Source organism: Heterodontus francisci, chromosome 6, assembly GCF_036365525.1.
Source record: "Heterodontus francisci isolate sHetFra1 chromosome 6, sHetFra1.hap1, whole genome shotgun sequence".
Taxonomy (NCBI): Eukaryota; Metazoa; Chordata; class Chondrichthyes; order Heterodontiformes; family Heterodontidae; genus Heterodontus; species Heterodontus francisci.
This window is the reverse complement of record NC_090376.1, coordinates 119291444-119313092: the sequence shown is the minus strand read 5'-3', so window position 1 is coordinate 119313092 and position 21649 is coordinate 119291444. Positions and strand designations below refer to the sequence as shown.

Here is a 21649-nt window from a genome sequence, read left to right as displayed (position 1 = left end):
CGAGGAAAAAGACTCTCACTATCCACCCTATCTAACCCTCTGATTATCTTGTATGTCTCTATTAAGTCACCTCTCCTCCTCCTTCTCTCTAACGAAAACAACCCCAAGTCCCTCAGCCTTTCCTCGTAAGACCTTCCCTCCATACCAGGCAACATCCTAGTAAATCTCCTCTGCACCCTTTCCAAAGCTTCCACATCCTTCCTATAATGCGGTGACCAGAACTGCACGCAATACTCAAGGTGCGGCCTCACCAGAGTTTTGTACAGCTGCATCATGACCTCGTGGCTCCGAAACTCGATCCCCCTACTAATAAAAGCTAACACACCATATGCCTTCTTAACAGCCCTATTAACCTGGGTAGCAACTTTCAGGGATTTATGTACCTGGACACCAAGATCTCTCTGCTCATCTACACTACCAAGAATCTTCCCATTAGCCCAGTACTCTGCATTGCTGTTACTCCTTCCAAAGTGAATCACCTCACACTTCTCCGCATTAAACTCCATTTGCTATCTCTCAGCCCAGCTCTGCAGCCTATCGATGTCCCTCTGTACCCTACAACACCCTTCGACACTATCCACAACTCCACCGATCTTCGTGTCATCCGCAAATTTACTAACCCACCCTTCTACACCCTCATCCAGGTCATTTATAAAAATGACAAACAGCAGTGGCCCCAAAACAGAACCTTGCGGTACACCACTAGTAACTAAACTCCAGGATGAACATTTGCCATCAACCACCACCCTCTGTCTTCTTTCAGCTAGCCAATTTCTGATCCAAAGCTCTAAATCACCTTCCATACTTCCGTATTTTCTGCAATAGCCTACCGTGGGGAACCTTATCAAACGCCTTACTGAAATCCATATACACCACATCCACGGCTTTACCCTCATCCACCTGTTTGGTCACCTTCTCGAAAAACTCAATAAGGTTTGTGAGGCACGACCTACCTTTCACAAAATCGTGCTGACTATCGCAAATGAACTTATTCTTTTCAAGATGATTATAAATCCTATCTCTTATAACCTTTTCCAACATTTTACCCACAACCGAAGTAAGGCTCACAGGTCTATAATTACCAGGGCTGTCTCTACTCCCCTTCTTGAACAAGGGGACAACATTTGCTATCCTCCAGTCTTCCGGCACTACTCCTGTCGACAATGACGACATAAAGATCAACAACAACGGCTCTGCAATCTCCTCCCTGGCTTCCCAGAGAATCCTAGGATAAATCCCATCTGGCCCAGGGGACTTATCTATTTTCACTCTTTCCAAAATTGCTAACACCTCCTCCTTGTGAATCTCAATCCCATCTAGCCTAGTAGGCTGTATCTCAGTAATCTCCTCGACAACATTTTCTTTCTCTACTGTAAATACTGACGAAAAATATTCATTTAACGCTTCCCCTATCTCCTCTGATTCCGCACACAACTTCCCACTACTATCCTTGATTGGCCCTGTTCTAACTCTTATCATTCTTTTATTCTTGATATACCTATAGAAAGCCTTAGGGTTTTCTTTGATCCTATCCGCCAATGACTTCTCGTGTCCTCTCCTTGCTCTTCTTAGCCCTCCCTTTAGATCCTTCCTGACTAGTTTGTAACTCTCAAGCGCCCTAACTGAGCCTTCACGTCTCATCCTAACATAAGCCGCCCTCTTCCTCTTGACAAGCGCTTCAACTTCTTGAGTAAACCACGGCTCCCTCGCTCGACAACTTCCTCCCTGCCTGACAGGTACATACTTATCAAGGACACGCATTAGCTGCTCCTTGAATAAGCTCCACATTTTGTTTGTGCCCATCCCCTGCAGTTTCCTTCCCCATCCTACACATCCTAAATCTTGCCTAATCGCGTCATAATTTCCTTTCCCCCAGCTATAATCCTTGCCCTGCGGTATATACCTGTCCCTGCCCATCGCTAAGGTAAACCTAACCGAATTGTGATCACTATCGCCAAAGTGCTCACCTACATCTAAATCGAACACCTGGCTGGGTTCATTACCCAGTACCAAATCCAATGTGGCATCGCCCCTGGTTGGCCTGTCCACATACTGTGTCAGAAAACCCTCCTGCACACACTGGACAAAAACAGACCCATCTAAAGTACTCGAACTATAGTATTTCCAGTCAATATTTGGAAAGTTAAAGTCCCCCATAACCACTACCCTGTTACTCTCGCTCCTGTCGAGAATCATCTTCGCTATCCTTTCCTCTACATCTCTGGAACTATTCGGAGGTCTATAGAAAACTCCCAACAGGGTGACCTCTCCTCTCCTGTTTCTAACCTCGGCCCATACTACCTCAGTAGACGAGTCCGCAAACGTCCTTTCTGCCGCTGTAATACTTTCCTTGATTAACAATGCCACACCCCCCCCCTCTTTTACCCTCTTCTCTGTTCTTACTGAAACATCTAAATCCCGGAACCTGCAACATCCATTCCTGCCCCTGCTCTACCCATGTCTCTGAAATGGCCACAACATCAGGATCCCAGGTACCAACCCATGCTGCAAGCTCACCCACCTTATTCCGGATGCTCCTGGCGTTGAAGTAAACACACTTTAAACCAAGTTCTTGCTTGCCAGTGCCCTCTTGCGTCCCTGTAACCTTATCCCCTACCTCACTACTCTCAACATCCTGTACACTGGAACTACAATTTAGGTTACTATTCCCCTGCTGATTTAGTTTAAACCCCCCCGAAGAGCACTAACAAATCTCCCCCCCAGGATATTGGTACCCCTCTGGTTAAAAATATTAAAAAAGGCCAGACATGCTCTGAAGTTATTGAACTCAATGTTCAGTCCGTAATGCTGGACAGTAAATCGAAACATCAGGTGGTGTTCCTCGAGCTTGCGTTGAACACTGGAACACTGCAGCAGTCCAAGGACAGAAATGTGGGCATGCGAGCAGGGGGGTGTGTTGAAATGGCAAGCGACAGGAAGCTGGAGGTCATACGATGAGGTGAGGAATTAGATGTGATGAAGTGATCTTTCCAGTTGTGTTGTAAGAGTGACAGTTTGCGAGGCTGTAGTGTTGCATTGTCAGATATAACACTCGCCCCAGTGTTGGTTTCCTGTACCATAATCCTCTTATGTAAATCCAAGCATAACTATCTGAGCAGTTGAGATGTTTAGCTGGAATCTTTGTTATATTTCTAGGTGATGCTGATGTACGGTACACTGCTGTAAGCAGTTTTATCTTCCTACGGTTCTTTGCTCCAGCCATTCTTTCACCTAATCTGTTCCAACTTCACCCTCATCATCCAGTAAGTACAAAACGCAGACTTTGTCCCTCCGTGCAGAACAAACACAGCCAGGAGCTGAACTAATGCAATGGTCAGGACTCATTCTCGAAAACCCCGTGAGATAGAGTACAAAAGGGCAAACAAACAGAGATGGAAATGTTAGCATCACAGGAGAGGCTCTTTCAGCCACACTGGCCTGTGTGTTATGTAGGCCCCTCTCAGCACTGATTTTTACGCAATCACATTAGCCTCGGAAACTGAGCCTATTTTTATATTGGTTCAGTATTTATGCAGTACCTTTTTTTTGAATGATTTAGTTTCAATCACAACTTGTGACAAAGTATTCGATATTCCGTTAACTCAAGGTGTCAGCCATGGCTCAGGGGTCACACTGTCATCTCCAGAACAGAAGGTTGTGGATTCAAGCTCCACCCAGAGATTTGATCACACAGCCCAGCCTGACTGAGGGAGTGCTGCACTGTTGGAGGTGCCATCTTTTGGATGAGACGTTAAACTGAGGTCCCGTCTGCCCTTTCGGGTGGGCGTGACAGATCCCACAGCTGCTATTTTGAAGAAGAGTTGGGAGTTCTCCCCAGCGCCTTGGCCAATATTTATCCTCAACCAACATAAGTAAAAGAGAATATCTGGTCATTTATCTCATTGTAATTTATAAGACCTTGCTGTGTGAAAATTGGCTGCCACGTTTCATACATTACCTACATTCAACCAATATCCAGTTAGATGAATTTGTTCACACTGGTGGTGAGTGTAGTGTTCTTGGGAGGAACAGGTGACTTTGGCCCAATGGTTCCCAGAGCGTTCCAGCACTGGGGATTTTCCTCACCTCATGTCCAGATCTATTGGAGATGCATTGATAGAGATTGATCGATGTGATTGGCTAACAATCAAGCATCAGAGGGAAGCTAATGACACCAAAATAATGAACACAAAGTCTTCACCCCTTCTCTCTGGAAGACTTTCATTTATATAGTGTTATTGCTCCTCTGGTTTGTTGCCTCTTGGAAATGTTAATCACAAGTCTTTAATAATTTCTTCTTTTCCTCGAGGATCCATTAACAGCACGGACTCTGACCCTGGTGTCCAAGACCATCCAGACTTTGGGCAGCTTATCCAAATCCAAGTCTGTAAGTCCTTTGATTTACTTACTCTGCATTCTAATGAGAGAATAGACCGTATTTAACAGTACAAGATCCTCAATAGGGCAATTCACCAACCCCATGCTCATCGTACAGAACTATGCTTAGTGGGAATGTAAGCCAATAGAAGGGATATGACTATGTACTGGTTATGCTACTGGACTTGTAATCCAGATAAAATTAGTTCAAATCCAACCACAGCGATTGAGAATTTGGGCTGGAATTTATATTTCCGCCACCATAATCAGCGACGGATGAAAACAGTGGCAGTCCGCCTGTGCGGGCCGCATGTCACGGAGCCGCCGCACTGATGGCCAGGGCGGACCCCACCCCCAATGACATGGAGGGGGCGGGCAGTCCGTCCCCAGCGATGGTGTCAGCAGCCTTTGTGCAGGCACTGACGTTATTTATAAAAGGCTTCGAGCTCTTCCATTCAATTTAAATATTTAAAGTAAAAGGTTACAAAACATTTTTAAAAATTTTATTTGCCCCTCTCCCACCCGTCCAATAACCATGCAATTAATTTCTTGCCCTCTCCCCCCCCCCCAAAACACTTCCCTTGTCCACCTGACCTTCCCCCCCCCACCACAAGTACATAAACTTTAAACTCTAACCCTTCCCACCATCCCCTAAACCAATGATATTAGTTTGACCCCACTCCCCCATCTCCCACACTGAGAAACTTACTTCCTCCCCCCTCCCCACCAGTGTTCCTCCTCGGTGCCCCGGACGGGGATCTGAAGGCACGGGAGTGCCGGCCACTGGCACCAATGTCGCAGCAGGACGGAAGGCGGAGGCGCAGGTCTGATTAATTCATTAATTTTAATAGATTTAAATATGTTAATGGGCGTCCTGTCGCCAAGTGGCGGGCGGGGGGTGCCACCACGAGGCCTCGCCACTGCCGGCAATATCGGGCCGGGCCTTCCTGACGTCGAGACCTGTGGCGAGCCTCTGCTGGAGGCATTTTCCACACCCCGCCATGACCCCTGGCATCGGGGGGGGGGTCTGTAAAATTTAGCCCTTTGATTTCAGTTCAGGAAAAATTTCTGGAAATAAACTGGTCTCAATAGAAGTGACCACAAAGCTGTCGGATGGTTGTAAAACCCAACTGGTTCACTAATGTCCTTTAGGGAAGGAAGCCTGCTGCCCTTACCTGGTCTGGGTCTATATGTGAGTCCAGACTCACACTAAGGTGGTTGACTCTTAACCGCCCTCTGAAGTGGCAAAACAAGACACTAAGTTGGATCAAAACCACTGCAAAGAATAAACATTGTGTGAGCACCTTCACCACATAGACTGCAGCGATTCAGGAAGAAGGCTCACCAGCACCTTCTCAGGGACACCAGGGATGGGTAATAAATGCTGGCCTTGCCAGTGATGTCCACATCCTGAGAATAAACTTTAAAAAAAGGAGCAACAAAACTGTCAATCAGATTCTCCCTCTGAGCATGGCTCCCTTGGGAGAAGGCGCCTCACTGAATTTACTCTGATATGCTTCATAGTTTGCCTTACTTCCTTGAAACAAACTGAAATGTTCCCCAAGCATTTGTTGAGGAGTAGATTTAACAGATTTGTGTTGCCGGTGCCAACATTCACTCGTTTGTGCAGGAGTCTCTGGGATATTCTGTCTCTGAAGTTGAAACTCCTGTGAGAGTGTCTGTTGACCTCTGCAACCTGAGGCCACGGCCAAATCCATAAGATCCACCTGAAAATATTTGATACAGTTTCTCAATTTAAAATATTTGCTCGGTGATGAAAAGATGATCGCCAACCTGCTTTTGGCAAATCACCAATGCCTGGTGACTTAATCAATAATCTGGTAAGTAAAGTCCAATTTTCAAGTAGGGTTAAAGTCAGTCCATAATTGTGCATCTATTCTATATGGGAACAAGACAGAGTTTCATGGGACTGTGGGACCATTAGAGAAGGGGTTCTTTTGTGGCCATTAAAAGGACTCCCCTTATTGTACATAGCATCTCTCAGTTGGTAATTAACAGGAAAATGTTAATAAATATTTCAGAGCTGCTCACACATTTTCCCATTTTTAAGATCATTTACTGTTTTTTATTTTATCTGCAGGCAAGTTTCAAAGAATCCTACATGGCCACATTCTATGAGCACTTTAATGAGCAGAAATACACAGAGGCTGTAAGAAATGTAAGTGTCTTTTTGCTGATAAACATTCCTTCATTCACATTTTCCCCATACAGTGGGAATGGCAAGGATTCACAGGGACAGTGTGAAGACTTATGGATGAGAAGTTAAACCAAGGCCCCCATCTGTCCCCCAAGTGGATGTGAAAGATTCCATGGTGCTATTTCGAAGACGATATCAGGGGAGTACTTGCCTGTGCCCTGACCAATGTTTATCTTTCAACCAAGAGATTCGCTGGTCATGTATCTCAGTGCTGCCAGTGACATTTTACTGTGTGCAAATTGGCTGCTGCATTTCCTGCATTACAACAGTGACTACACTTAACGAGCACTTCATTGGTTGTAAAGCGCCTTGAGATGTCCTGAGGTTGTGAAAGGCACTATATAAATGCAAGTCTTTCATTTTCAGTCAAATCCACACATCTTTCCCTATGGTTAAAGGACAGTGACTTTTTCCAACAGTGAGCAACTATTTCTGGCTTTACTGTGCTGTTTCTGCTGTTGTGGGTGGTTTGTGTATGGGTTTGGGATTATGTTTGGGTTTGGGTTAGGGTTTGTGTTTGGGATTATGAGTGGGTTTGGGTTTGTGTTTGGGATTATGTGTGGGTTTGGGTTAGGGTTTGTGTATTGGTTTGTGTTTGGGATTATGTGTGGGTTTGGGATTGGGATTGTGTTTGGGATTATGTGTGGATTTGGGTTTTGGTTGTGTTTGGGATTATGTGTGGGTTTGGGTTAGGGTTTGGGATTGTGATTGTGTTTGGGATTATGTGTGGATTTGGGTTAGGGATTGGGATTGTGTTTGGGATTATGTGTGGATTTGGGCTAGGGTTTGGGATTGTGTTTGGGATTATGTATGGATTTGGGTTAGGGTTTGTGTTTTGGTTTGTGTTTGGGATTATGTGTGGATTTGGGTTAGTGATTGGGATTGTGTTTGGGATTATGCGTGGATTTGGGTTAGGGTTTGGGATTGGGATTGTGTTTGGGTTGGAGATTGTGCTTCCTTCAGAACCGTTGCTTATCCAGGTCCAGTTTGGACCTTCTCAGCCTCCCCTTGACATGTGAGTATTGCCAGACTTTCTGCCAGAGATTGCAGATGAAAAATTCTCACCCAGTGAAAGCACTGCCTCCAACTGCTCCTTGTCAACCAGCTTTGGTGAAGTGGACAAAACATGACCCTGATAACTAAGGATTAATTTTTAAAACTGTTTTTGTATGAGAATTTCTTCTTAAATTGAGGGAAAGTGAGAATTTGGTCACAGTGATGGTCTGGGGGCAGAACGATGGGTTTCGCCAGGTCTACGGCTGGCATGTGACACAGAGGGTTAAATATTCGCACTGAAAGGGAGTTTGTGGGGTCTTTATATAAATAGTTGTCCGTCATTTAATACTGCATTTCTGCTTTCGATGAAGTTCCTCGATTTAATCTCCTCATCTGGAAGAAAGGACCACAAGAGCATCGAGCAACCCATCGTATTAAAGGAAGGGTGAGTTCCTGCACTGCCCTGTATCCATATACAGCACATCCACTCCTCTTTATGCCTCTTTAGATTAAATATTCCTCTTTATACTCAATATTTATTTCTTGTGCTGTCTTCATCATCATGGGTAGTTATGTTTTAGTTGGACCAGTCAATTTTGGTATCAAATGAAGGTATTTATGCATAGCCTTTAAATATACAGGGAAACTAGAATACCGTGGTGTACATAATGTTTTAAAATTCATTCTCAGGATGTGGACATTGGTTTCCAACTCTTTAAGATAGAATGTGGGCGCCATTGACAAGACTGGCATTTACTGCCCATCCCTAGTTTGGTACAACTGAGTGTCTTGGTAGGTCAGTTCAGAGGACAGTTACGAGTCAATAATGTTGGTGTGGGACTGGAGTCACAGATAGGCCCAGACTGGGTAAGGACAGAAGGTTTCCTTCCCTAAGGGACATGAGTGAACCAGTTGGGTTTTCATGACAATCCGACAGCTTCATGGTCACTTTTACTGAAACCAGCTTTTTATTTTAACTGAGGTCAAATGCTCAAACTGCCATGGTGGGATTTGAACTCATATTGTCTGGATTAATCCAGGCCTCTTAATTATTAGTCCAGTAACATAACTGTTACACTACCATATCCTGCCAGATGGCAACGATTAAACGCTACTCTATACAGTCTGAGCACTTGAAGGGCTGATTATCTGAGTGCATGCTTCAGGCATGGAAGCACCACACATTGGGAGCTCATACTGGGAAACTGTGGGTATTCACTGGGTGAGGCACCAAATCTGGAGCTGCATTCAGAAAGACAACCCTTTGGAGAATGATGGGCCCTTTAACTACTTTCTCCGCTGTCACTTTGGACTCAATGGGCCAAATGGCTTCCTTCTGTGCGTTATGACTCTAAGACTTCATTATCAAAATCCCTCGCAGTTTTTTTTATTTCTTGAATGACTTTACTTCCTTGGTGACTGTAAAGATGCATTTGCTAACCTTCCAGACTGATATTGATAATTTTCCATTTAGATTTATGATCAAGAGAGCACAGGGGAGAAATCGTTTCGGCATCAAGAATTTTAAGAAGAGATGGTTCCGTCTCAGTAACCATGAGTTCACCTATCACAAGCACAAAGGTGACACGTCATGCAGTTTTCCTTTTCAGACTAAGAGAGTAAATGTCCTGCAAGGGTAACACGCTTACTGCCAGTAATGTTCCACTTGCTGTTCCGTGCCTCCCGATCGTTATTCCCAGTTGGATGTTCATCTCCCAGGCCCTGAGGACCTTCTAACACCCTCTGTTGTTGATCAGTGCATGCTTTCATGGGTCAGATTGTTAGGTCATTTAAACAACCTCTTTCCCTTCACCTGCAAACTGCTAATCTCCTGTTCCCTGGAATCTTACAATATGTCATCCTACTGGGCAATGGAATTCACTGATAAAGATTAGCTTGCATTGTCCGTCCCTTTCTGACCTCATTTGCCCCTGGCACCTCCCTCATTACCATCGTTTGCCACCCTCTCTCTTCTCTCCTATCTTCCGTCACTTACCAACATCCTGAGTAGCGGGTGTCATTACGATTATGAAGGAGTTTGATAAGTTAGACATAGAGAGGTTTCCACTTGTGGGGGAGACCAAAACTAGGGAGCATCAATATAAGATAGTCACTAATTCCCAATAGGGAATTCAGGAGAAACTTCTTTACTCAGAGAATGTGAGAATGTGGACCTTGCTACAACAGAGAGTAATTGGGTCAAAAAACATAGATGCATTTAAGGAGAAGCTAGATGAACATTTGAGGAAGAAAGGAATAGAAGGATATGCTGATAGGGTGAGATGAATTAGGGTGAGAGTGGGCATAAATAATGGCATGGACCTGATGGGCAGAATGGCCTGATCCTGTGCAGTAATTACTATGTAATTCTTTGTAAGTTTGTTCAGTTAGATTGTGATTTAATTCATGAACTTAACTAGAAGTCTTCACAGGAGTGGTGAGTGACCTGCACTAAGTTAGGTTTTGTTTTCAGTCTGTAAGGAGCTGATTTAATAAGTTTTTTCCCAATTTTCTTTTAAGGTGACCAGCCATTGTACAATATTCCGATTGAAAATATTCTTGCAGTTGAGCAACTGGAGGAAGAATCTTTTAAAATGAAAAATGTGAGTAGAATGTTAACATGTTGCTAAGATTTGAAAGATGAAGATTATGGACAATATGATGGAAATGTTTAAAATTATGAAAGGTTTGAACAGAATGGTTAGGAGCAAGCAGATTGTTCCTGTAATTAAGCAGCCAAAGATATAACAACAACAACTTGCATTTAAATAGCACCTTTCATATAGGAAAATGCCCCAGGGCGCTTCACAAGAGTGTAAGTCGGACAAAAATTGACACCAAGCCAAAGATGGAGATATTGGTATGGGCGACCAAAAGCTTGGCCAAAGAGGTATGTTTAAAGGAGCATTTTAAGGGAGACAGAGGCGGAGAGCTTTCGGGAGGGAATTCCAGAGTTTGGGGCCCAGGCAGCTGAAGGCACGGCCGCCAATGGTGGAGTAAAGGAAGTTGGGGATGCTCAAGTGGCTGGAATTAAAGGAGCGCAGAGATTACAGAGGGTTGTAGGGTTGGAAGAGGTTGCAGAGATAGGAAGGGGATGAGGCCATGGAGGGATTTGAATGCAAGGATGAAAACTTTAATATTGAGGCATTTTTAGACCAGTGATGGGAGAGCAGATTTGAAGGGGTTATAAGAGGAGAGTATTGGAGAGCTGAAGTTTTATGGAGGGTGGAAGGTGGGAGACCAGCCAGGAGAGCATCGGAATAGTCGAATCTGAAGGTAACAAAAGCATGGATGTGGGTTTTCGCAGCAGAGAGGGTGAGGCAGAGGCGGAGACGGGGATTATTATGAAGGTGGAAATAGAGGGTATTGGTGATGGTGTGGATGTGGGGTCAGAAATTCAGCTCAGGGTCAAATAGGACACCAAGGTTGCAAACAGTTTGGTTCAGGCTGAGACTGTGTCCAGGAAGAAGGATGGAGTCAGTGGTGAAGTAATGGAGTTTGTGGCAGGGACTGAAGACAACGGCTTCGGCCTTCCCTGTGTTTAAGTGGAGAAAATTGCAGCTCATTCAGGACTGACATTGTGCCTCCCCAGCAGAATGTACACTCCTAACCACCGCTCAAACACAGTCAACCAGTTTAATTTCAGAAAATCGAGGAATACATAATTACTCCCCAAATTTGCAGACTCTCGTTTAAACCAGAGTTTGAGGTAATTATTTGTTGTTGTTGCTTTAATTCAGATGTTTCAAGTTATTCAGCCAGAAAGAGCATTGTACATACAGGCCAACAACTGTGTGGAGGCAAAAGACTGGATTGACATCTTAACAAAAGTTAGTCAGTGCAACAAGAAGCGATTGACCATGTACCATCCCTCCGCCTACCTCAACGGGCACTGGCTATGCTGCAAGACAAGTGCAGACTCCGCGCCAGGCTGTACCCCTTGCACAGGGTAAGAAGTATTGCATTTTGCGCTTGTTTTAAGCAGATTTTAATGAACGGTTTCTTAAAGCACGGGAACATCAGAGAGAATGCTCCCATGGCTAAGCAATCAATCAGGTGCATTCCAGCATTCCCTTGTTTCTTATTTGCAAAGAATCAGAGAATTTTTCAGCACAGAAGGAGGCCATTCGGCCCATCATGCCTGTGCCTTGTCAATGAAAGAGCTAACCATGAGTCGCACTCCCCTGCCTCACACTAAGGCCTTTTTAAGTCTTTATTGAATACATATATATATATATATATATATATATATATATGCAGCCTCTTCCCTGTTAAAAGATATCCTGAACTCTGCTTCCCTCACTGTTTCTAGTCGGGATTCCATATCATAGAGTCATAGAGTCGAACAGCATAGAAACAAGCCCTTCGGCCCACCGCGTCCAGGCCGACCATAATGCCTATCTATACTAATCCCACCTGCCTGCATTAATTCCATATCCCTCTACGCCTTGCTCATTCAAGTACCTGTCCAGATGCCTCTTAAATGTTGCTACTGTTCCTGCCTCCACCACCTCCTCAGGCAGCTCATTCCAGATACCGACTATTCTTTGTGAGAAAAATTTACCCCTTTGATCCCCTTTAAACCTCCTCCTTCTCACCTTAAATCTATGCCCTCTAGTTTTAGTCACCCCTACCATGGGAAACAGACTCTGGCTATCTACCCTATCTATGCCTCTCATAATTTTATATACCTCTATCAGGTCCCCTCTCAGCCTCCTTCGCTCCAGGGAAAACAGACCCAGCCTATCCAATCTCTCTTTATAACTCAAGCCCTCCAAACCAGGCAACATCCTTGCGAATCTTTTCTGCACCCTCTCTAGCTTAATCACATTTTTCCTGTAGTGCGGCGACCAGAACTGCACACAGTACTCCAAATGCGGCCTAACCAACGTTATGTACAACTGTAACATGACATCCCAACTCTTGTACTCAGTGCCTCGGCCGATGAAGGCAAGCATGCCATACGCCTTCTTCACCACCCTGTCTACCTGTGTTGCCACTTTCAGGGAACTATGTACTTGCACCCCAAGGTCTCTCTGCTCAAGAACACTCCCCAGGGCCCTGCCATTCACTGTAAATGTCCTGCCCCGGTTTAACTTCCCAAAATGCATCACTTAACACTTGTCTGCGTTAAATTCCATTTGCCAATCCCTTGCCCACTCTCCCAGTTGATCTATATCCTGTTGTAACCTTAGACAACCTTCTTCACTGTCCACTATACCACCAATTTTGGTGTCATCGGCAAACTTACTAATCATGCCTCCTACATTCACATCCAAGTCATTAATATATATGACAAACAACAGAGGGCCCGGCACCGATCCCTGCGGCACACCACTGGTCACTGGCCTCCAATCTGAAAAACAACCCTCCACTACCACCCTCTGCCTCCTATCACCAAGCCAATTTTGTATCCAATTGGCTAGCTCATCCTGGATCCCATGTTTTCAAACCTTCTGGACCAGCCTACCATGCGGGACCTTGTCAAAGGCCTTGCTAAAGACCATGTAGACAATGTCCATCGCCCTGTCCTCGTCAATCCTGTTGGTCACCTCCTCGAAAAACTCAATCAAATTCATGAGACATGATTTCCCACGCACAAAGCCATGCTGACTATCCCTAATCAGACCATGCCTTTTCAAATGCATATAAATCCTGTCTCTCAGAATCCCTTCCAATAACTTTCCCACCACTGATGTAAGGCTCACCGGCCTGTAGTTCCCTGGCTTATCCCTGCTGCCCTTCTTAAATAAAGACACAACATTAGCTGTCCTCCAGTCTTCCGGTGCCTCACCCGTGGCTAACGATGATACAAAAATCTCTGCCAGGGCCCCAGCAATCTCCTCCCTTGCTTCCCATATCATCCTAGGATACACCTGGTCAGGCCCTGGGGATTTATCCACCTTAATGTGCTTCAAAGCCTCCAACACCTCCCCCTTTGTAATGTTGATATGCTCCAGGATATCGCTGTTCCCTCCCTTGAACTCACTAGCTTCCATGACCTTCTCCACTGTAATTACAGATGAGAAGTATTCATTTAAGACCTCGCCCATTTCCCGTGGCTCCACACTGATCCTTATGGGGACCTGCTCTCTCCCTAGCTACCCTTTTACTCTTAATATACTTAAAGAATCTTTTAGGATTCTCCTTTATCTTATCTGCCAGGGAAATCTCATGACCCCTTTTCGCCCTCCTAATTTCCTTCTTAAGTGTAGTCCTACATCCCCTATACTCCTCGAGGGACTCGCTTGATCCCAGCTGCCTATACCTGACATATGCCTTCTTCTTTGTCCTGACCAGACCCTCAATATCCCTCGTCAACCAAGGTTCCCTAAACTTGCCAGCCTTCCCCTTCCATCTAACAGGAACATGCCGGCCCTGAACTCTTCCTATCTCACTTTTAAAAGCCTCCCACTTGCCAGACGTCCCTTTACCTGTTAATACCTCCTAATTTACTTTATCAAAACCCTTCCATCAGATCTCCTCTAAACATCCCTGCGTTCTGATAAAAAGAGCTTCGGTTACATCGTCTGGTAACATAAGAAATAGGAGCAGGACCATTCGGCCCCGCGAGTCTGTTCTGCTATTCATTAAGATCATGGCTGATCTACCTCAACTCCGTGTTCCCACTCTATCCCCTTATATCTTGATTCCCTCAGTGCCCAAAAATCTATCAATCTCTGCTTTGAATATACTGAACAACTGAGCATTCACAGCCCTCTGTGGTAGAGCATTCCAAAGATTCACAACACTCAGTGAAGAAATTTCTCCTCATCTCAGTCCTAAATGACCGACCCCTTATCCTGAGGCTGTGATTCCTGGTTCTAGACTCTCCAGTCAGGGGGCATCTACCCTATCGAGTCTCTCTTCATGACTGAAGCCTCTTGTTGCTGGTATCATCTCAGTGAATCTCTCACGCACCCTCTCCAAGGCCTTGACATTTTTCCTGAAGTGCCCAAAGTGGACTCAGTGTTCTAGCTGCAGACAGGAATGATCTGTACAGGTTTGGCATCTTTTGCCCAGAATGAATCTTAATTAACTAACAAAAGAGGACACTGCATGATTCAAGTTGTCTTTCTGGTTCTGTGCAGTGGGCTGCCAGCTAACATCCAGCTACATGTGGATGGTGACAGGGAGACTGAGCACATATATTCACTCTACAACAACTACAGGACCAAGTTAGAGAAGATGCAAGGTGAAGTATTTAAAGTTATGGCCTCTGATAATGCAAATGCAAAAGGTGGAGAAAATGGTGAAGGATGATGCGTTGGGCTGGTGGGGTGGAAGATGAGGACAAGGGGAACCCTATCGTGGTTTGGCGGTGAGGTGGGTGGGGGGCGGTGCAGGGGATTTCTATTGCAAATTCTTGGAATGTTATTGGCTATTCCTATAGTTGTCCTAACTGAAGTACCAGTTAAGAGTCAGTCAAGTTTCTGTGAGACTGGAGTCACATTTGGCCCAGACTGGGTAAGGACAGCAGATTTCCACTCCTAAAGGGACATCAGTGAAGCAGTCCGGTTTTTATGACAATCTGAAAGCTTCAGGATTACTTTTACTGAGACCAGATTTTTATTTCCAGATTTTTAAAACTGAATTAAAATTCTAACTCTGCTCTGTGGGATGTGAACTTGCTGAATTAGTGCAGATCTCTATGTTACCGCATTGAAAGAGGCCTTGCATTGATCTAGCAACTAATCACATCTTCAGGACGTCCAAACTGCTTCACAACCAATGATTGATTGAAAGCATAAAATTAATTATTTGATTCACAGCCAGTTAGCTCTTTAAATATAAGGGGTTGCTAAGCTTGTGCAGAATCTTGGTTAGAGCACTGTGCACAGTTCTGGTCTCAGTATTATAAAAAAAGACACAGAGGCACTGTAGAAGGTGAAAAAAAGATTTACAAGAATGATACGAGAACTGAGAGCTTTTAACTATCAGGAAGGATTGAAGAGGCTGGGACTCGTTTCTCTAGAAAAGGGAAGGACTGAGGGGTGACCTGATAGAGGTCTTTAAAAATATGAAGGGGCTCAATAGGGTAGACATAGAGGAGATGTTTCCACTTGTGGAAGAGACCAAAACTAAATGCCATAAATATCAGATAGTCACTAATAAATCCAATAGAGAATTCAGGAGAAACATCTTTACCCAGAGAATGATTGGACTGTGGAACTCATTACCACATGGAGTGCTTGAGGGGTATGGCATAGACGCAGTTCAGGGGAGGCTGGATAAACCTATAAGGGAGAAAGAAATAGGATATATTGATAGGGTGAGGTGGAGAGGGGTGAGAGAAGGCACCTTTGGTGCATCAACACCACATGGACCAGCTGAGTGACCTGTCTATGTACATTCTCTGTAATGTAATTCTATGTGAAGAGGTTTCCTGGTGCTATACTACAGCTGGGAGTGATCTACTTTGTCAGCTTTGGAAAAAGATTTCCTCTCTGATTTTGTCTTGGAAACTCGAGGCTGGGATCCCCTTCCAGCCACTCTCTGATACCCATTACAGACTCCATGTATGTGAACCTGCACAGTAAGCACGAGAAAGCTGGTGGACTGTGGGCAGCTACATCCCTTTCTCGCTTGACATCTATGTCAAGCAGGGAGCACAGCTGATTTTTTTGTCCCTCTCCCTCTCTAGCCCAAGGACCCTGAACCCAGCGGCCATGCCCCATTTGTTGTTCTGACACTTTTCAGCTGACTCAGCCTGGATCTGGAATCAAACTTAAAATTTACTAGTCTGTATAACTTAGTTCTAGAATAGAAGCTGCCTTAACTGTCTGCTTGTTTGTTGGCTTAACTTTCTTTTAAGTTTAGTCATTATCCCTGCACTCCTCCAATTCTGGCCTCGCATATCCCCGATTTCCATCTCTCCACCATTCACAGCGTGCCTTCAGCTACCTGGGCCCTAAGCTCTGGACATCCCTCCCTAAACCTCTCCGCCTCTCTCTCTCCTCCTTTAAGATGCTCCTTAAAACCTACCTCTTTGACCAAGTGAATCGGTTACCTGTCCGAATATCTCCTCCTGTGGCTCAGTGTCAAATTTTGACAGTGTTCCTGTGAAGTGCCTTGGGACGTTTTACTATATGAAAGATGCTATATAAATTCAAGTTGTTGTTGTTTTTGTACTATCACTCAAAATAATCACCTGCATTTAACTCTTGTTACCAGAGGCATGTGGTAGCAAGTCTGTGTATGATGGTCCAGAGCAGGAGGAATATTCATCCTTCATCATTGATGACCCTCAGGAGACATATAAAGTATTAAAACAGATTATAGCTGCAGTCAAAACCTTGGAACTGGAGCATACTCAGTATACGAGGAATAAGTTCAAGAGGACCAAGTATGGCAGCCAGTAAGTGTGACATTTTGTTTAAGTTCTTCCTTCCTGCAATAATCTATCCCCTTAAAAACATGTCAGATTGGATAGGTTGGGAGGAGGCTTGTGTGCAGTATTAACACCAGCATGGGCTGAATGGCCTGTTTCTGTGCTGTAAATACTGTGCAACATTCCTGCCCTCACATTGCCATCACTGAATTGACCTATTAATCACGTGGCGACATTAACAGAGACTGGGTAGTCCTTTTAATTTTGGGGGGTTATATTTCAGCCCCTAAGAAATGAGAGTGACTGGGCAAAACTTGCTTCTTTCCCCTTCCTGAATGGGCACAATTCCACACGGTTTGTGGCATGGTGGGATTGGGAATGGTTGTGTGGGAAAGAAGAGGTAGAATCATGGAATGATAAAACACAGAAAGAGGCCATTGTGTCTGTGCTGGCTCTGAAAGATCTGTCCAATTAGACCCACTTCCCTGCTCTTTCCGCACAGCCCTACAATTTCTTTTCCCTTTTCAAGTATTTATCCAATTCCCTGTTGAAAGTTATTATCGAATCTGCTTCCACCATCCTTTCAGGCAGCGCATTCCCGATCACAATAACTCTGCATGAAAAAATAGTTTCCTTGTATCACCTCCGCTTCTTTTGTATAGCACCTTAAATCTGTGTCCTCTGGTTACCGACCCTCCTGCCATTGGAAACAGTTTCTCCTTATTTACTCTGACAAAACCCTTTGTGATTTTGAACACCTCGATTAAATCTGCCCTTAACCATCCCTGCTCTAAGGAGAACAATCCCAGTCTCTCCACATAACTAAAGTCCCTCATTCCTGGCACCATTCTAGTAAATCTCCTCCACACCCTCTCCAAGGCCTCGACATCCTTCCTAAACTGTGGGGCTCAGAATTGGTCACAATATTCCTGCTGTGTGGTAACCAGTGATTTATAAAGGTTTAGCGTAACTTCATTGTATTCAATGTCCCTACTTACAAATCTCACACGCCATCTTAACTGCCTTATCAACTTACCCTGCCTGCCACCTTCGAAGATTTGTGAATGTGCACCCCCATTATTTCAAATGTGTAACAATCTGAATTTTAAAGATAATTTAATTGTGCACTTTAATTTTTTTTTTAAGGGAGCATCCAATTGGCGACAAGTCTCTTCAGTGTTACATAAGCCAAAACTCAGGATCTTCGACCAATTCATGTGACCAACTGCCTTAAGGAAGACACGGGAATGCCAAGAGTATTACTTTGTACCTGAAGGTGCTGGATATTTAGTGGCTACAGACTGAAGATGAAGTTTAATTCGTATAATATATACAGATTTGGAGCATTCAACATACACACGTTCCTCATGATTTTAATGAAGTTTTCGCAAACAGTTACAGTGTGCACTTTGGTCATCTGATTGTAACAGATGACTAACCATTTGCCTTTAAGGCAATAATTTTATACCTGCTTCGGGCAGTGATCAGTTCAATGATCATTGAAAATGAACCAGTCTGCAAGCAACTCCAGTGTAAAGTTTTTAGAATCGTTGGATCCAAACCGAGCTGAGTATTGACGTAATAAAGCAATAGAATCTCACAAGCTGCAACTGCACAAGGGTAAACTCTCGGAGAATCACTTGACAGGAGAACAGGACTGAGAATGGGGTTCTATTCCTGATCTGTGTCCCATCCAAGGAGGGTCTGCACCGACGCAAAGCCTTGTGAATTTACCCTTTAGCGTTGCGACATGTTAATATCAGTAGTATTTACCCCACTTCTCCCTTCCCTGCAGGGCAAGAGAAAAGAGACCCATTACACTGCAGATTTTTATGGATCATCTGCTTTTCCTTCCTGCTGGATTGAGGATTCTGCTTCTAGGGAGAGGATGAGCCCAGTATCATCATTGGATCTACTGCATCAAGCTCACTGGCATTGTTCTCTTCTACAGTGGCACTAGTCAGTTCAGCACCATTGGACAGACTCCTAGGTGCTTGTACGTGAGGGCACCATACCCCCACGAGTCCTGCCTCATTGAATGTTGAGTTGTGTCACTCAGGCAGAAACACTCATCTGCAGTTGGAAAAAGACTTCAACTTTTGCGCCATTTCCTGGTGTACTGTGCGTGCAGTCTTAAAAAGCCGTCTGATTTAATAGGATTGAGTATGCCATACCAACAGTGTGCACAGTCTTGGTACTGCATGTGTACAGCCCACCTGACATGTACAATGTCAGAAGCAGTGTGTGTAATCTTACATTGATGTATCCCGTGTCAGGGCTCCGAATTGAGTAGCACTGCGAAATGTAATGTCATTCATACACTGTGAAGCAGCACCATTACTAATGACGGTTATAGAGTTAGGGCTCAGCCACTCTGTTGTGGAATATTTTCTGACCAAATGCCTCCTGCTTCCGTTTTAACAGAATGAGGACATACATCTTCATTTGCAGTGGCACATCTTTATCTAAAGGGATGAAAAATACAACTACAATTGTAGATAGATTGATTTCCTCTGAGCTGCAGGGGGTTGTCCATTAGTATATATCTGTAAAAGAAGCACTGTCCTAGTGATAGAATTGGTTTATCTGTTTTAGAAAAATGTTGAATAAAATGTATATTATTAGGATTCCTGAACCGTTAAAAGGGAAATGTTTCATTTCACAGAGTCTCCGATACACCTGCCAGCTGAACAGATTCTCCTCCAATGCTTGTAACTTAACACTTTACATAGAATACTAATCTGACACCTTGCATTTTTAACTGCCAAATAAAGCCACAGTTTTTAACAGCTGTGTGTTCATGTTTTTAACACAACTGAGCAAAATGTTCATGAGGATTGAAGGGGTAAATGGCAGTGTAAAAAAGGAGGTATAGTACTGAGGACAAATCACGGAGTGAAAACTGCATTTTCAAAGCGGGAAATTGGTTCGAGTGAGAAATTGTCAGTAAACAGTTCGGAATGTCTTGTGTCCCTTCACCCCCATCCTTAGACAGACTTCAAATTTGCAACTATAGTCAATTGGCAATTAAAGACAAAAAGATTTCATTGTACCGTTCATGACCTCAGGACATCCCACTGTGCTTCACAGCCAAGGAGGTGCAGTCACTGTTGTAATGTGGGAGCCAATTTGTGCACAGCAAGATCTCACAAAAAAAGCAATGAGATAAATAGACAGATAATGTTTTTAGTGATGTTGATTGAGGGGATAAACATTGGTCAGGACACTGGGGAGAACTCCCCTGCTCTTCTTCAAAATAGTACTATGGGATTTTTTAATATCTGCCAGAGAGGGCAGACAGGGCCTCAGTTTAACGTCTCAGCCAAAAGACAGCACCTCCAACAGTGCTGCACTCCATCAGTACTGCACTCAACCTAGGTTTAGTGCTCAAATTTCTGGAGTGGGACTTCTGACTCAAAGGCAAGAGTGCGACTCACTGAGCCACAGTTAACAAGTAGCAGATAATCCTTAGTCACTGGTTAGGTTATAATCAACTTGTCTGAGCAGCTGGAATGTGTATTTGGACCTTATTTGAAAGGGATAGAAATGTTCATGAGAGCATTAGTTCGAGTAGAGGGGACACTACATAGTGAACTGGTAAGGGTTAAGGTTAGCTGGGGACAGAGTGAGAACACAACTTGATTAGTATGGGAGTTAGGAACAGAGGGAGAAGGACACCAGAATAGGTTAAGTGTAACTTAAATAGGTATTACAAATGTCTGCCCTTTTGCTGTCATTTCCTTGTGTGTGTATCTATGGCAATGGGCTTTCCAGTGGAAATCCCCCCTTTTTTTTTTTAAGAGGCATGGGGTCAACTTCCACATGTTTGCTGTTGACACCCAACTCTACGTCTCCATCTCAGCTGTTGTTCCAACAATCACCCCTGTGCTGTCAGACTGCCTGATGTCAGGTTGTGAGTGAGTCAAAATTTCCTCGGGCAGAACTTCAGGAGGACCAAGGCTGTCCACTGCCATAAACCTTATTCTCTTGATACCGACTCTACCCTGGCCACCTGCTCAGGTTACACCAGTCCATGAAATCTTCTTCATCATCAGGACCCTTACTTCCATCTCTAGAACATCACCCGTCTCTGCCCCTGCCCTACCTCACCGTCATAGCAGATGAAACATCTATATTTTTCTGTCCGTCCGTCACCTTTAGATTTCCCCAATGTCCTCTGTGCCAACCTCCATAAAATCCAACTTGCTCAAACACAGCTGCCTGTAATCTGTCCCGTTTGCCCAGCACACCCTGTCCTCATGGAGCTGCACTGACAGCAAGTCCTCAAAGGCACGGAATTCAAACTCCTCACCCACTTCTTCAAATCACTTCACATCCCCCCACCACTGAAACCTCCTCCAAACTTGCACCTTCTCCTAGTCTTCCAATCCCCTCCTGCACCCTCCAATTCTCTCCTGCACCCTCCAATCCCCTCCTGAACCTTTCAATTCTCTCCTGAACCCTCCAATCCTCTCCTGCACCCTCCAATCCCCTTTTGCACTACCCAATCCTCCCCTGCACCCTCCAATCCCCTCCTGAACTCCCCATTCCCTTCCTGCATCCCCCAATTCTCTCCTACACCCCCCATCCCTTCCTGAACCCTCCAATCCCCTTCTGCACCCTCCAATCTCCCCCTGCACCCTCCAATCTCCCCCTGCACCCCTCCCCAATCCCCTCCAGTCCTCTCCTGCGTCCTTTCGGCATCGCCCCTCCCTTCTCTCCATCAT

General features: G+C 44.6%; 1 protein-coding gene across 4 annotated transcripts in view; it reads left to right on the top strand.

Annotated features, from left to right (window-relative positions):
- The window catches only part of rasa3 (RAS p21 protein activator 3), a 164808-nt gene extending 145097 nt beyond the window's left edge, over window positions 1–19711 (top strand). For 3 of the 4 annotated variants that reach the window (XM_068034187.1, XM_068034185.1, XM_068034188.1), the window contains 10 exons: window positions 3157–3263; window positions 4310–4387; window positions 6479–6556; window positions 7963–8036; window positions 9066–9172; window positions 10112–10194; window positions 11332–11540; window positions 14683–14786; window positions 16766–16949; window positions 18069–19711. In XM_068034187.1, the coding sequence (XP_067890288.1) occupies window positions 3157–3263; window positions 4310–4387; window positions 6479–6556; window positions 7963–8036; window positions 9066–9172; window positions 10112–10194; window positions 11332–11540; window positions 14683–14786; window positions 16766–16949; window positions 18069–18156 (1112 nt within the window). In that variant the 3' untranslated portion in view covers window positions 18157–19711. The remainder of the gene's footprint in view (window positions 1–3156; window positions 3264–4309; window positions 4388–6478; window positions 6557–7962; window positions 8037–9065; window positions 9173–10111; window positions 10195–11331; window positions 11541–14682; window positions 14787–16765; window positions 16950–18068) is intronic. The other variant, XM_068034186.1, reaches the window with a different exon arrangement.
- Window positions 19712–21649: the final 1938 nt, after the last annotated feature.